The 15354-nt window shown below is 47.9% G+C and overlaps 1 protein-coding gene across 2 annotated transcripts in view; it reads left to right on the plus strand.

Moving 5' to 3' along the window:
• Positions 1 to 5120, plus strand: part of LOC122455195 (serpin A12-like) — a 30869-nt gene extending 25749 nt beyond the window's left edge. For both annotated transcript variants that reach the window (XM_043490158.1, XM_043490159.1), the window contains 2 exons: positions 1966 to 2113; positions 4634 to 5120. In XM_043490158.1, coding sequence (XP_043346093.1) covers positions 1966 to 2113; positions 4634 to 4825 — 340 coding nt within the window. In that variant the 3' untranslated portion in view covers positions 4826 to 5120. The remainder of the gene's footprint in view (positions 1 to 1965; positions 2114 to 4633) is intronic.
• The last annotated feature ends 10234 nt before the right edge of the window (positions 5121 to 15354 follow it).

The following is a 15354-nucleotide window of genomic DNA, read 5'->3' on the forward strand; positions in this document are numbered from 1 at the left end:
ACTCCCCCTTTCTTTCAGAAAAAAAATTAATGACCACAGAAAAAATAACTTGCCAGACTCCTTTGCCCCCTTGAAAGCTTGCTCAGACTTTCCCTCTTCTCCCGTATTCCTGATCCCCAAGTCAATCTGTACTTTTTTTCCCATGGCACTTACTGAGACTACCAACCCATGTATCTGCTCTTTTGTCTGCCTTTTGTTGTGATGGTTTTATTGTCTTTCTTCCCTAGTAGAGCACAAGTTCACGAGCATGGATTTTTGCCTGTTCTAGATGCATCTAAGCATGTAGGACAGAGCCTGGTATACAGTAGGCAGTAAATAAGCTTGTGTCAAATGAACGGATAAGTGGAAAGGTAAGTCTGAGAGTCACTGGGCCTATTGTTGGTGTTAAAATCCAAGGCGCAGAATGAAATCCCCCAAGAGGGACATAAAGATAAAAAAGAGGATGGGGAAAAAAAAAAAGGAGGACCCAGAGGGAGGCAGCCTGGGAGCACTACAATGATGAGAGATGAGTGAGGAGGTGGAGCCAGCAAAGGATGAGAGAAGGAGCACCCAGGGATGGAGGGGGGAGCAGAGGGCATGGATCTGGGTGGGAATGCTTCCAAAGGGATTGACTATGACGTGCCACTTCCTAATTTTTGGCCACTGGCTCTAACAAGCCAAGGTCAGTGGCTGCTCTGGAAAATGTTTTGAGCCGATAATGGAAGTGGGTTCCCTAGAGGCTCAGTGGTAAAGAATCTGCCAGCCAACACAGGAGCCAGGGATTCGATCCCTGGGTTGAGAAGATCCCCTAGAGAAGGAAATGGCAACCCACTCCAGTATTCTTGCCTGGGAAATCCCACAGACAGAGGAACCTGGTGGGCTACAGTCCATGGGGTCGCAAAAGAATCGGACACAACTTAGTGACTGAGCGACAACGGCAAAGAACAATGGGAGGAAGTGTCTTTTTTTTCTCTCTCTGCTCTGAAAGAAAGATGTGGGCTGGAAGCTGGAGACGTGACTAGAGGCCAAGGGAATTGTTTTTGCTTTTTGAATTGAGGGTGAGGGTTGTTAGAGCCTGCGGTCTGCCCCTGAGGGTGGTCCAGAAGCCATTTATGGACTGTGCAGGAGGAAAGGAAACATAGGCAGGAATGAAGTCCTTGGAGAGACAGAGAGAAATGGGGTCCATGACCCCGTGGACAGGAATACAGGTGCCACAGATGCCTCAGCACGGCCGACCCCAGGGCAGGGGCGCCAACCCGGGTCCCGAGCGCAGAGGATCTGAAGCGGCTCACTCAGGGCTGAGAGGATGAACACTTGCTTCCTCACTGACTGCTGAGCCTCCGATGCATGCATTTTAGCCCCCTTCCGGTCCGTGGCTGCCATGGTCACCATCCTCATTTTCATACAAATGGCTTCAAGAGGAGAGCTCATTTGATCCAGAGCTCCTGGAAGGCAGAGTAGATCTGAACTCAGTTCTGCCAGCTTCCCATCTCAGGGCCTTGCTACCTCTAGCATGAGATGGCTGGGGCTGGGATCAGCTCAGCACGTGGGTGCGGCTGAGGCTATAGTGGAGAGACCCTCCATGGCTCTGCTGAAGGGGTCCTGAGACACGGGGGCTCGGGGACATTGCTGTGGATGAGGGCTTGGGCAGTTTGATAGAAAAATAAGAATGCAAGTCAGAGAGCCTGGATGTTTTAACACCCCATCCCAGGAGACTTCTTTGGTGGTCCCGTGGTTAAGGCTGAGCTCCTGATGTAGGAGATCCCTATTCAATTCCATGTCAGGGAAGTAGGTCCCACCTGGTGTAACTAAAAAAATTTTTTTTAAAGTCCAGGCTTAAGGAGTCTCTCTTTATTCTGTGGATAGAGAGAAGTTCTGAGACCTCAGGGGCTGGGAGGACAGATGCCTCATCACCATCAATCCTAAAGCCTGCCTGGAAAAATGGCAAGGTCCCGCTGTTCACCTTTGTCACTTTCTCCTCCCTAGGGTCGCAGATGTGTTTGTGCCCAGGTTGACCATCACCAGTAAGTACGACCTGAAGAAGATGCTGTCCCACCTGGGCATCAGCAAAATCTTTGAGGAACATGGTGATCTCACCAGGATCTCCCCTCATCGAAACCTGAAAGTGGGTGAGGTAAGCCTGCCTGGCCAGGTCGCTGCCCACCTCCAGCTCAGGGAGCCTTCCTACAGCCCCGGGCCAGACACACTATCACAGCAGCTGTGATGAGCCAAGAGTTCCCCCACCAGTCAGGCCAAGCCTAACTGCCCTGAACTGCCTATGGTCCTGGGCAAATCAAGTACCCTCCCAAGCCTCATATTTCTAGTCTTCAAAATCGGACCTGTCGATCTCCTGGTCCTACTTTGGAAGTTGATTCAATGCAACAGTGGATGGAGGCTTGGAGCTGTCATCAGGTCTAGGAGTGACCGAGGCTTGGGAGGAGTAAGTTGTGAACATTTTTCTACATAATGAAGAGATAAGCGAGCTCAGGACCCCTTGGTCTCCAGCAAGACTGAGCATTTGCCTGCTGGTGACAGTCAGAAGGACCACATGGTGGAAGTGCCCAGATGTAGCAGACAGACTATAATATACCAGGGACTGCCCTGGTGGTCCAGTGGTCAAGATTTCACCTTCCAGTGCAGGGGGTTAGGGTTCAGTCCCTGATTGGGAGATCTAAGATCCCACATGCCTCGTGACCCCAAAAACCAAAACAGAACAGAAGCAATGTTGTCACAAATTCAGTAAAGACTTTAAAAATGGTCCACGTTTAAAAAAAAAAATCTTAAAAAAACACAGGACATCAGCGAAATTCAAATTTCATATAAGTGATGAATGAATGTTTTGTGTATAGCCTAAATATTGCGTGGGATATACTTATGCTGAAAATTTCATCATTTATCTGAAATTCAAATTTAACTGGAGATTCAAGTTTATCCGTACTTTATCTGGCAATCCTACTTTTAGTTTCAAAGGGCATTGAGATCAGGGAAGATTTCAGCAAGCAGAGGCAGGTGGGAGGAAGATCTTCCAGGAGGAAAGCACCCCAGCCTGAGGCTGGTAGGTGAGACGGCGTGGAGTCTAGGGGGTGGAGTTGACAGCTGTGATTCCATGTGATTCCAAGACATCAACTATTGACTTGCCAGTATCAGCATTAGCATTTCTAAAGAATTAGCATTCTTTAGAGCAGAGTCACTAGTGGTAAAGAACCCACCTGCCAACACAGGAGATGTAAGAGACTCGGGTTCTATTCCTCAGTTAGGAAGATCCCCTGGAGGAGGGCATGGCCACCCACTCCATTGTTCTTGCCTGGAGAATTCCGTGGACAGAGGAGCCTGGTGAGCTGCAGTCCATGGGGTTGCCAAGGGTTGCACATGACTGAAGGGACTTAGCAGCAGCAGCAGAACGGACTGAAATGTATCAACATTTAACAGAGGCCCATCAATGTTCCGGTTGATGCCTTTGGGGTGGATCTGGGGCCTGAGTCATCTCCAACAGCTACCCTGGAATCAGACTCCCTCTAAACATTCCACCAGGAGGATGAAAGGCGTTCAGAGGGGGCTGGCTGCTTTGGGCCGGGGGTGCCTTCACATCCCTCTCATCCAGCTAAAGTCCAGCACAGCCTTTCCATGATTAGTACCATTGATGAATCCCTGCAAGTCTTGGGAAACATAGCAAATCCCACTCCATCTCCCCTCCCTGTAACTGATGCTCTCCTGCATCATTTTTTCTTTCAAGCTGCATCTGCTTGTTGAGTATCCTTAACTGATGACAACAGAACAGCCATGAGCCCTGGGGCTGAGTTACTGCTATGCTGGGTGACTCAGGCAGAGGCCTCCTCTTCTCTGAGCCTTGTTGACTTAAAAAGTAGTCACAACCTCGAAGTTGAGAGTTATGTTTTATTCAGTGGGAATTTTTAGGACTGCAAGCCTGGAAGACAGCATCTCAAGTAACCCTGAGAAAACTGTTCAGAGGAGATAGGGGTGTTGGGGGTGAAGGAGTTAGGTTATATAGAAGTTGGTGACAAGGGGCAGGTAGTCTGAACATCAAAAGATTATTGTTAATTAAGGAAAACCAGAGATTTCAAGTTAGGGAATTTACTGTTTTTCTATGTCTGGGAAGATGCAAGAGTCTGGGCTCACTGAAATCATTCCTTTCATATGTATCTCAGCTATCTGGGGCCAGCATCCTATGATTTGCTTTTTCACAACTTTAGTTCCTTGATCATCATTGGATCCTAGGCGTTGTTCTTTCTGAGTGCCCTCCAGGCTCAGAAAGTCCCATCTGGAGGGCAGGAACAGCTGATGGCTCTGACATCCTTGTTTATTGATATGGCAGGAAATACTCCATTTCAAGGGTTTCCCTGGTGGTGCTAGTGGTAAAGAACCTGCCTGCCAAAGCAGGAGAAGTAAGAGAAGAGGATTTGATCCTTGGGTCAGGAAGATCCCCCGGAGGAGGCCATGGCAACCCTCTCTAACACTCTTGCCTGGACAGGGGAGCCTGGTGGGCTACCACCCATAGGGTCACAAAGAGTCAGACACGACTGAAGCGCCTTAGCATGCGTGCACGCACTCCATTTCACAGCCTCTTGTCAGCTTTCGCCCATCCAGGGCCTCCGAGTGGCTTCCCAAGCACTGACCCCACTCCCGTTTCCCACAGGCGGTGCACAAGGCTACCCTGAAGATGGATGAGAAGGGCACAGAGGGGGCTGCGGGCTCCGGAGCGCAGACACTGCCCATGGAGACACCAATTCGGGTCAAGATAAACCACCGCTTCTTGCTGATGATCTGGGAGACTAAAATGAATAACCTGCTCTTCTTTGGAAAGATTGTTAATCCTTCTGGGAGATAAGGCAGAAACCCGACTTCCTGCAGACCCCAGCTATGTCCTGGGGTTGGATGCACTTTGTCTCCTTGAGACCACAGGGACTTTCTCATCTCATCTCACATTATCCTGAGCTCTCCACACCACCATCCAAAGAGGCAGCACCACTGGCTTCTGGGCACCATTTCCCCCCCTTAGCCCCCTCACCACCCATTCAAATTTCAGGATTAGACGCCTCAGCCCCACCCAGTTGATAGTAATCTTCTCCCCCGCCCCTGGTAGGCAGAGGGGTTTTGTGATTTAATAAACAACACTCCCAAGATCTGCTGACTGTTGGTAGACAATATGGGGATTCTGTGAGCCAAGGAGAGTACCAGCTTGGGTTCAGAGTGAAGGAGACCTGGGTTCAAATCTCAGAAACACAGTCTTTGGGAAAGTCATAATAGGCTCTCCACACTTCTGTTTCCCCATGGAACTAGGCCAAGACTGAGGACAATGATACTTCTCGAGGGCTCCGAGGAAGCTAGCACACCACTTGAGAAAAGTTAGTTCCCCTTTGTGAGCCCTTGGCTTGGGGTGTTTGGCGTGTGAGCTACACAGATATCCTCTGCATAGGGTCCCTATGGGAGCTGTGGGCTCAGCCAAGCATCCAGGCAGATGACAAAGCAGGAGTGGGGCTGGTCCAGCATTAGGCAGATGCAACCCAGAGTAGCAGCAGCCAGGAGACTCAGTGCCAGGTTTGTCTGACTCCAGAGCCGCTGTTTCAGGCACAGCGTAGAGAGCGTGGGGTTTGAGCCAGTCAGCAATCTCTGCTGAAGAGTTAATCGTTTCGGTGCACCTGGCCCGGAAAGCATGGGCGTGCAGGGTCTGCCTATAACCACTAGAGGGCACCAGTGTTCACAGGACCAAGGATGCGATGCGTGTGGGTTTCTTTAAGCACCCGATTCCTTGCTGAATACCCAGCCAGTGCTGAAGGTGTTTAGGGAGCAAGGGATCCTCACTGGCTTGGCACTAAGAAGTCTGAGCTGGCACCAGTTGCCATCCCCTGGCAACTCACAGCTCACCATGCCTCTTCGGTCCTGGTCACAGCTACCCTGCCCGCTGTGGACATTTGTATGAGAGATGTGGAAAGTGAGGCTCAGAGAGGCGAAGTGACTTCCCTGTGTCCTTGTGGTTAGTGACAAGCAGCAAACAGCCATGTCATCTGGTCTGGGGCGGGAAGGGAGGGGTTCCACATAGACCTGGGGGCCCAGTTAGTCATTGCATTCCTCAGATCCAGTCCCAGCTGAGAGAGCTGCCCTGTCCCATTTGGGGTGTGTGTGTGTGTGTGTGTGTATGTGTGTGTGTGTGCACGCGTGCGTGCATGCATGTGTTCAATAAGCATCTCCTCCTCTGTCCCTGGCCCTTGCAGGGCCCTGGAGACCCAACTATCACACAAGCTTGTAGGGAAGGTGGCCTAGAGAGGGAGAGGACTAGTTTAGGATGCTAAGTGCTAAGATCAGGCAACACCAGAGTAAGCAACCTCTGTTTGAGAAGGTGGAAAGGGTGAGAAGGTTGAGATTCTGCACCCAGGACACAGATGTGGGGGCAACAGCACTCCCTGAAGCACTTTGCTGACCATCACCATTTCCCAGGCATTAGCCTGGGGGCTGGGGGGTGGGAGGACACCAGGGCAGCACCAGAATCCCCAGGATTCACTCAAGTCCATGACATGTGCCACTGGGGACATGGGACAAGAGGGTAAGCCATTTAGTAGCTGGGTGACTTGGGTATGTCGTTTAAAGCCTCTGAGCCTGAGCACCTCCTCATGTGTTGAAAGTTGCTATCTCCTCTACCGGTCATGCTCACCTCCTGCCTAATGAGCTCCTACTCATCCTTCAATGCCCAATCCATAGTAATCTCTTTATGGAATTTTGTCTACTAAGCAGTTGTTCGATAAAGTACTCACCTCCCATGCATTGTGATGGCTCCTGGATCTGAATTTTCCTACCGCTCACACATGGGTTACAATCAATCCTGCATGGAATGATGATTCATGGGACAGCAACACTTGGGCTAGTTGTTGATACAAACAGACCTGGCCCCTGCCTTCATGGACTTAATAGCCGATGAAAGAAACAAGCATGAATCAAATAACGACATGACCATGAGCTCTAGTGAACATGATGAAAGGTGGTCACGGGTGCTTTGAGAGTTTGTAACAGGTCGGTCTGACCCAGCCTGGGGACTCAGACACTGAGAACACGACAATTGGGAAAAGCTCTGAATGTTGAGAGCATGCCTGTTTTGAATCATAGCTATTAACTAAAACTGCATAAGGGTGTGTTTTTCCTCATATAGTTAAAAATATGTAAAACCCTGATTGATCTTTCAAATATTAATATAAATGAAGGTTAATGTCTAGTGCTTCATTCATCTTTATTTTAACCAGCTTTATTCTACATAGGACTGGTGGTGTTGTTCAGTCACTAAGTTGTGTCTGACTCTGTGACCCCATGGACTGCAGCACACCAAGTTCTCTTGCCCTTCACTGTCTCCCAGAGTTTCTTCAAATTCATGTCCATTGAGTCAGTGATGCTACCCAAACATCTCATCCTCTCCCTTCTCCTCCTCCTGCCCTCATTCTTTCCCTGCATCAGTGTCTTTTCCAATGAGTTGGCTCTTTGCTTCAGGTGGCCAAAGTATTGGAGCTTTAACTTCACCACCAGTCCTTCCAATGAATTTTCAGGGTTGATTTCCTTTAGGATTGAAGGGTTTGATCTCCTTGCAGTCCAAGGGACTCTCAAGAGTTTTCTCCAACACCACAGTTGATAAGCATCAATTCTTCAGTACTCAGCCTTCTTTATGGCCCAACTCTCACAACTGTACATGACTACTGGAAAAACAAAAGCTTTGACTGTATGGACCTTTGTTGGCAAAGTGATGTCTCTGCTTTTTGATATGCTGTCTAGGTTTGTCTTAGCTTTTCTTCCAAGGAGCAAGTGTCTTTTAACTTCATGGCTGCAGTCACTGTCCCAGTTTTTCTGTAAGATTTCCTACTTGTTTGTTGTTCAGCCATTCAGTCATACCTGACTCTTTGCGACCCTGTGAACAACAACACACCAGCCTTTTCTGTCCTTCGCTATCTCCCAGATTTCACTCAAACTCATGTCCATTGAGTCGGTGATGCCATGAAACCATCTCATCCTCTGTCATCCCCTTCTCCTCCTGCCTTCAATCTTTCCCAGCATCAGGGTCTTTTCCAGTGAGTTGGCTTTTTGCATCAGGTGGCCAAAGTATTGGAGCTTCAGCTTCAGCATCAGTCCTTCCAATGAATATTCAGGGTTGATTTCCTTTAGGATTGACTGATTTGATCTCCTTTCGGTCCAAGGGACTCTCAAGAGTCTTCCCACCACCACACTTCAAAGCATCAATTCTTCATTGCCCAGCCTTCTTTATGGTCCAACTCTCTCATCCATACATGACTACTGGAAAAATCATGGTTTTAACTATACCAACCTTTGTCGGCAAAGTGATGTCTCTGCTTTTGAATACACTGTCTAGATTTATCATACCTTTCCATCCAAGGAGCAAGTGTCTTTTAATTTCATGGCTGTAGTCACAGTCTGAAGTGATTTTGGAGCTCAAGATAATAAAGTCTCTCACTGGTTCCATTCCCCACCCCCCATCTTTTTGCCATGAAGTGATGGTGCTATATGCCATGATCTTAGTTTTTTGAATGTTGAATTTTAAGCCAATTTTTTCACTCTCCTCTTTCACCTTCATCAAGAGGCTCTTTAGCTCCTCTTTGTTTTCTGCCAAAAGGGTGGTGTCATCTGCATATCTGAGGTTATTGATATTTCTCTCAGCAATCTTGATTCCAGCCTGTGCCCTTCCAATCTGGCATTTCACATGACGTACTCTGCATATAAGTTAAATAAGCAGGGTGAGGAAATACAGACTTGACATACTCCTTTCCCAATTTAGAACCCATCTGCTATCCCATGTCTGGTTCTAACTGTTGCTTCTTTACCTGCATATGGGTTTCTCAGGAGGCAAGTAAAGTGATCTGGTAGTCCCATCTCTTTAAGAATTTTCCAGTTTGTTGTAATCCACACAGTCAAAGGCTTTAGCGTAGTCAATGAAGCAGAAGTAGATGCTTTTCTGGAATTCCTTTGCTTTTTCTATAATCCAACAGATGTTGTCAATTTAATCTCTGGTTCCTCTGCCTTTTCTAAAGGCTTGTACCTGGAAGCTCTCGGTTCACATACTGTTGAAGCCTAGCTTGAAGGATTTTGAGCATTATTTTGCTAGCATGTGAAATGAGTGCAGCCATATTTTCACTCTTCACTACAGAAATAAATTCTATCTAGGTAACCAAGAGAGGGAAGGCTGTGGTAGGGAGCAGAGGGAAACTGTCCCAAGCAGAGAGGACGGTGTGTGCAAAGGCCCTGAGGTTAGAAGGTGATGTGGACAAAAAACTGAAATGAGGTGAATGTAACAGAATAAAGCAAAAGAAGTGGGCAGTGAAGCTGGAGAGGTAGCCTGGGTCCTCCTGGGCTACAGGGAGAATGGTGGTCTTGAATTGAAGGACTACGGGGAACTTCAGCAGGCGTTTAGTTAGAGGGTGACCCAGACAGACTCTGTGCTGTAAGTGTCCCGAAGGCTGCAGACTGGGCATCTCTGAGTCCCCAGGACCCAGGTGCCAATGCATGAAATGGAGAAGATGCCCAACACATGTTTATTGAAAAGAAAGATTGCCCCAGTCATCGCCCATGTTCCAGACACGGCCAGCTCCTTCCTGAGCTCTCCCCTCCTCAGGGAGGGAAGGCCATGTGCCTTAGCCCGCCTGGCAAGCCCATCATGGGGCTCGTCCATGCCTCTTCTTCACATGGATCTGCAGAACACACCATCTGCGTCACCCCCTCCAGCCTCTGTTCCTGCCATCCCCTCCCCCCAGATACTCCCCATGTTTCCCATACTCTCTGCCTCCCACAGTTCCTTTCAGCATGTTACTCATCTTTCTAGAAAGGAGTCAGACCTAGGCCTCACCAGGCCACATGTTTGTGGACTGGCAGACCTCTTGAACAAATGAATATGTTTAAATGCCTCTTAGCAGCCCGGCACTGGATAGGACCTGCCCCCAAACCCCTGTCAGCCCAACTCTTCAAGTTAGTATGGCCATTCCATTTTACAGATGAGAAAACTGAGGCTCAAGATTGCTTAATTTGCCCAAATCCCCACAGTTAGAAAGCCACAGAGTTGGAACTCTGGAACATCTGTCCAGCCAGCCAGCCATTCATCCATCCAACAAATATTTGCCATGTCTATACGGTGCCAGGGACTGTTCTAGGGGCTGGGACATATCAATAAACAAAATATACCAAACTCCTTGCCCTTACAGGAGTTCCAGGCTTGGAGGCAGAGGCGGATCATAAACAGTATGAGTAATAAATAAATAAGAACATTGCGTAGAGCAGGTCGGGGTGATTGCAGGGACAGTGATGGTCAGTTTGCCCTCTTTGGGAAGGTGACCACCGAGATGCTCCTTCCCTTGGTCTGTGAGGCAGCGCCTGGAGCCTTCTGAGCCGGGAGATGCCCACAAATGGGTGTACTCTCGAGAGGAGAGGGGTTAGTCTCCATCCTCCACCCAGAATGGAAGTGCCCGACATCACAATCCCAGAGTAGGAAGGACCCTGGGATGTGATCCAACTTAACTTTCCAAATAACACAGAACGGCTTCGGGCAGCTTCCGAGCAGATGGCTTTTCGAGTGCCCGCCGGGTGCCCGGAGGCTGACTTCCTGTCTGCCCGGGTGGAGGTCATTCGTGTGGTCACATACTGGAAGTGACAGGCTGGCGTGCTGGCGAGGGTAATCACAGTTGAGAAGCTCCTTCGCAGCCCTGCTCTTCCCGCACAGTGTGGTTCGGGCAAACACCTCCTTCTTCCCGGGCCTGTGCTTCCCATTTGTGCCATAATGGGGTGTCCCTGGATGGTCCTCCAAGGCCCTGCTATCCCAGACAATACTTTGACACTCATATTGGAAATCGACAGAACTAACTCCAGAGCTTTATCTGCATATTCATTCTTCCATGCCTTTAGTCAACAAATAGTTTTTGAGCATTTGAGTCTGTGCCAGGCAGGGTGCCAGGCTTCCCAGGTGACCCTAGTGGTAAAGACCTGCCTGCCAATGCAGGAGACATAAGAGATGCAGGTTTGATCCCTGGGTCGGGAAGATCCCCTGGAGGAGGGCATGGCAACCCACTCGAGTATTCTTGCCTGGAGGATCCCAAGAACAGAGGAGCCTGGAGGGCTACAATCCATAGGGTTGCTAAGAGTCGGACATGACTGAAGTGACTTAACACGCACCCATGCAGGCAGGGTGCCAGTGTGGAAAAGCCAGGTGAGACTTTAGGGTCCCTTGGCTGGCTTCCTCTGGCTCAGGCCCAGTCAGGAGAGCGTTTCCCACCCCCCGGGTCACCAGGTCAGTGATCAGGTGTGACTTTAAGCTGTCAAGGCCAACACATCCTCTCCCTTTGTGAAATGTTCTTTCCATTTCCACTTAATTTCCCAACTTACATCCATTCCTGACCCCTTTTTCTGATTGTGGCTGAGTCCTCCTCTCTTTCCTTCCATTATTTACCTAGATTGACCTTTAAATCAATCCACATTTTAAAAAATAATTTTAAACAGAAAAATTAATATCACAGTCAGATATAGAAACCCCCCCAAAACTTGACATAAATAAAAATTAATTATAAAAATAAACAGCAAAATCAAGCCAGTGATTAAATTCCACAGAGACTGTTGTTTCTTAAAGTCTCTGAATGTTAAGCCTGGTCCACTTTGTTGAAAAGGAAAGTCAGCAGCCATCCAATGGCTATAAAGACTTGCTGGAACCAAGGAGAGACTGTCTCCTTGAGGAGATCAGGAAGCAGTGCTGGTAAGTGAAGGATACTGCCATGGTGTGGGTCCAGGTCAGGGGCAAAACGCACAGAGGTTGTTTAATCTGTGAACGCAAGGAAGTTACCTTCCCCACCCCATGCCCTGGAGTGTCAGACCAACATTGGAATGTGTTCGTGACTTACATGCCTGATTAGCCATTCTCTTTAAGATAAATTTTAAATTTTTGAATAATTTTAGACTTACAAAAATGTTGTGAACATAGTATAGAGTTTCTGCATTCTCTGGCCCCAATATCCTCAATACTAATATCTTATATAACCAGTAAAGTGAAAGTCGCTAAGTTGTGTCCTACTCTTTGCAACCCCATGGACTATACAGTCCATGGCATTCTCCAGGCCAGGAAACTGGAGTTGGTAGACTTTCCCCTCTTCAGGGGATCTTCCCAACCCAGGGATCAAACCCAGATCTCCCACATCAAAGGCGGATTCTTTACCAGCTGAGCCACAAGGGAAGCCCAAGAATGCTAGAGTTGGTAGCCTGTCCCTTCTCCAGGGGATCTTCCCCACCCAAGAATTGAACTGAGATCTCCTGCATTGCAGGACGATTCTTTACCAACTGAGCTATCAGAGAAGCCCTCAAATAATCAGGAGACATTTGACACAAAGAACAAAAGCTGGTACAGTACAATTAACTGAACTTTATTTGGATTTCAACAGCTTTCTTCACTAATGTCTCTTTGTCTGTTCCAGGCTAAAACCCAAGGTATTGTGCTGCAGATTAATGAACTTTCACTTTAAAGGCTTTGGCAGGGGCTTCACGGGGCTGGAGATTGGGGCAGGAAGCCCTGGTGTCAGACAGGCTGAAGTTCATGTTCAATGCTCTGCCTTGCACTTGGTTTGTGACATTAGGCAAGGCACTTTATTGGGTCCAACCCTTAGTTTTTGCTCTCTGTGAAGTGGGGATGTGGAGAAGGGAATGGTAATTCACTCCAGTATATTCTTGCCTGGAGAATCATCATATCCATCTCACAGGGCATTTGAGGGGGATTAGGTGATGAAATACATGTAAATCTACTTTGCACCTGGTGGGCACCCATCCATGTCTGAGACGCCTGTTAAAGGCACCAGACTGGTAGGGCAGTGTACTGTGTACACTCCCATGAAAGCTGCTTGCCCTTCCAGCACGAGTCACATTTTGGCTGTTGTTTTTTCTTGGCATGATGTGAACAGATGACTCACAGATTCCTGGACTAGGAAAAACCAACCAGAAACAAACAGAAAAAAAAGCTCCTCGGGGCTTGGGCATCTGTCTAGACCTGCCTCCTTTCCCCATCTCCACCCTCAGCTTGGCTCAGATTCCTGAAAGTCAGGCGACCATCCAGGCAAGCTAAGAAATGAGCAGTGTTGTAGCAAAAGAGGTTGCCGGGAGCTCTGGGGAGCCCTTCCCCTGGAGGCAGGTGCAAAGGTCCACAGTGGGTAACCTTGGGTCCTTGTTGGGAAGCCCTGAAGGGTCACTTCTGGTTAAGATGGTGTTGCAGGGTCAGCCTTGAGGCACCCAATTGGCTCTACAGTTAAGAGCAAGAATACATTAAATAGGACTTCTCTGAGGGTCGAATGATTAAGAATTTGCTTGCCAATGCAGAGGACATGGGTTCCATCCAAGATCCAGGAAGATCCCACAAGCTGTGGGGCAACAAAGCCCATGTGACACAACTAAGCCCGTGCTCTAGAGACCACAAGCTGCAATTGCTGAAGCCCTCGCAGCCCGTACTGTACAGCAAGAGAAGCCCCCACAATGGGAAGCCCACACACTGCCACCAGAAAGTAGCCCCGCTCACCGCGACTAGAGAAAGCCCCTGCCCAGCAACAACGTCTTGTTCAGTCACTAAGTCCTGCACGGCTCTTTGAGACCCCATGGACTGCAGCACACCCGGCTTCCCTGTCCTTCACCACCCCCCAGAATTTGCGCAAACTCATGTCCAGTGAGTCGGTGATGCCATCTAAACATCTCATCCTCTGTCATCCTCTTCTCTTCCTGCCCTCAGTCTTTCCCAGCATCAGGGTCTTCTCCAATGAGTTTGCTCTTGTTGAGCTTCAGCTTCAACATCAGTCCTTCCAATGAGTATTCGGGGTTGATTTCCTTTAGGATTGACCGGTTTGATCTTGCTGTCCAAGGGACTCTCAAGAGTCTTCTCCAGCACCACAGTTCAAAAGCATTGATTCTTCAATACTCAGCCTTCTTTATGGTTCAGAAGTCCCTGGGTCTGGGTGAGTCAGCAGAACCTGGCCCTCGGGGCTCCCATCTTCCTTTCCATAGCCCCCACCATCTTTATATTCCCCTTTAGTCTTCTCGCCATTACTCCTTGATCATATTCCCTGCCCCAGAGGAAACCACAAAAGGTCCAGACTCTCAGGAAGACACACAGGAAGGAAGATCACTATAGTTTGTTCCAGGGGGCTGTAAAAGGAGGGGCAAACATTCTGTAGGATCCAGGAGTATGTGGTGACTGGGAGATTTGGAACTGGAGCTGGAAGGATGAAAAGGAGTTTGTCAGGTGGGGAGAATGGCCAGGGCAATCGAGACAGATGGACAGTCATGCATGATCATATAGTATAAGGGAAAAAAATGGCAGGGCTGCCTTCATTTCATTTTATTGCATTTAGTCTTTTTTACTTAGGTATAGTTTATATAGGGCAAATGATACAGTATTTCTGGCAATTATTTCCTCAAAGCTTCTTCTGTCTTCCCACACCCAGTTTTTGCCTAGATTACAATTATAAGTATGTTAGACCACTCACTGGGACTTTCGTTTTTTTCCACCAGTTTGCTCTTATCAGTTTGGATTGCTCCTACTGCTCTATTTTCAAGCTTGTTGATCTCTACAATTTAAATTTTCTCATAAGGCTAGCCAGCTAGTTTTTCATTTCAGATACTGGATTTTTCACCTCTAAAAGGTCAATTTGATTCTTTTTATGCATTTGATTTTTCTCACATTATATCATGCTTTATTGTAAAAGCTTCCCCAGTAGCTCAGAAGGTAAAGATTCTGCCTGCAATGTAAGAGACCTGGGTTCAATCCCTGGGCTGGGAAGATCCCTTGGGGAAAGGAATGGTTACCCACTCCAGTATTCTTGCCTGGAGAATCCCATGGAGAGAGGAGCCTGGTGGGCTATAGTCCATGGGGTCCCAAAGAGTCAGACATTCCTGAGTGACTCACACACACAAACAGCTGTTTTAAAGTCGGTGTCTGTTAATTCCATAATTTCACTCATGTCTGCACCTGTTTCTATTGACTGATTTTTTTTCTTCTGAACATGGATAACATTTTCCCATTTCTTAGAAAATTTAGCATTTTTGGTTGGATGCTGGACATTGTGGCATTGCAATTTTTTATCTAGATTTTGTTGTCTTCCTCTATGGTGTGTAACACTGATTTTGACGGTGAAAATTACCTACAAAACTGTAGAATGATCACCCTAATTAAGACCCTAAAAAAGAAAATCTTTTTTGCTCATTTCCGGTCAGTGTCACCCTTCAGAATGGGTACATTTAAACTAGGTAAGTGATGTGTTGACAAGGAGAATGAGGAAGAAGGAGATTCAAGGACAAATCCTACATCTGAATAGCTAATTGAGTGGAGGTGGCAAGGATGGAGATGTTGAAAGGAAGTTT

Source organism: Cervus canadensis, chromosome 17 (assembly GCF_019320065.1).
Source record: "Cervus canadensis isolate Bull #8, Minnesota chromosome 17, ASM1932006v1, whole genome shotgun sequence".
NCBI lineage: Eukaryota > Metazoa > Chordata > Mammalia > Artiodactyla > Cervidae > Cervus > Cervus canadensis.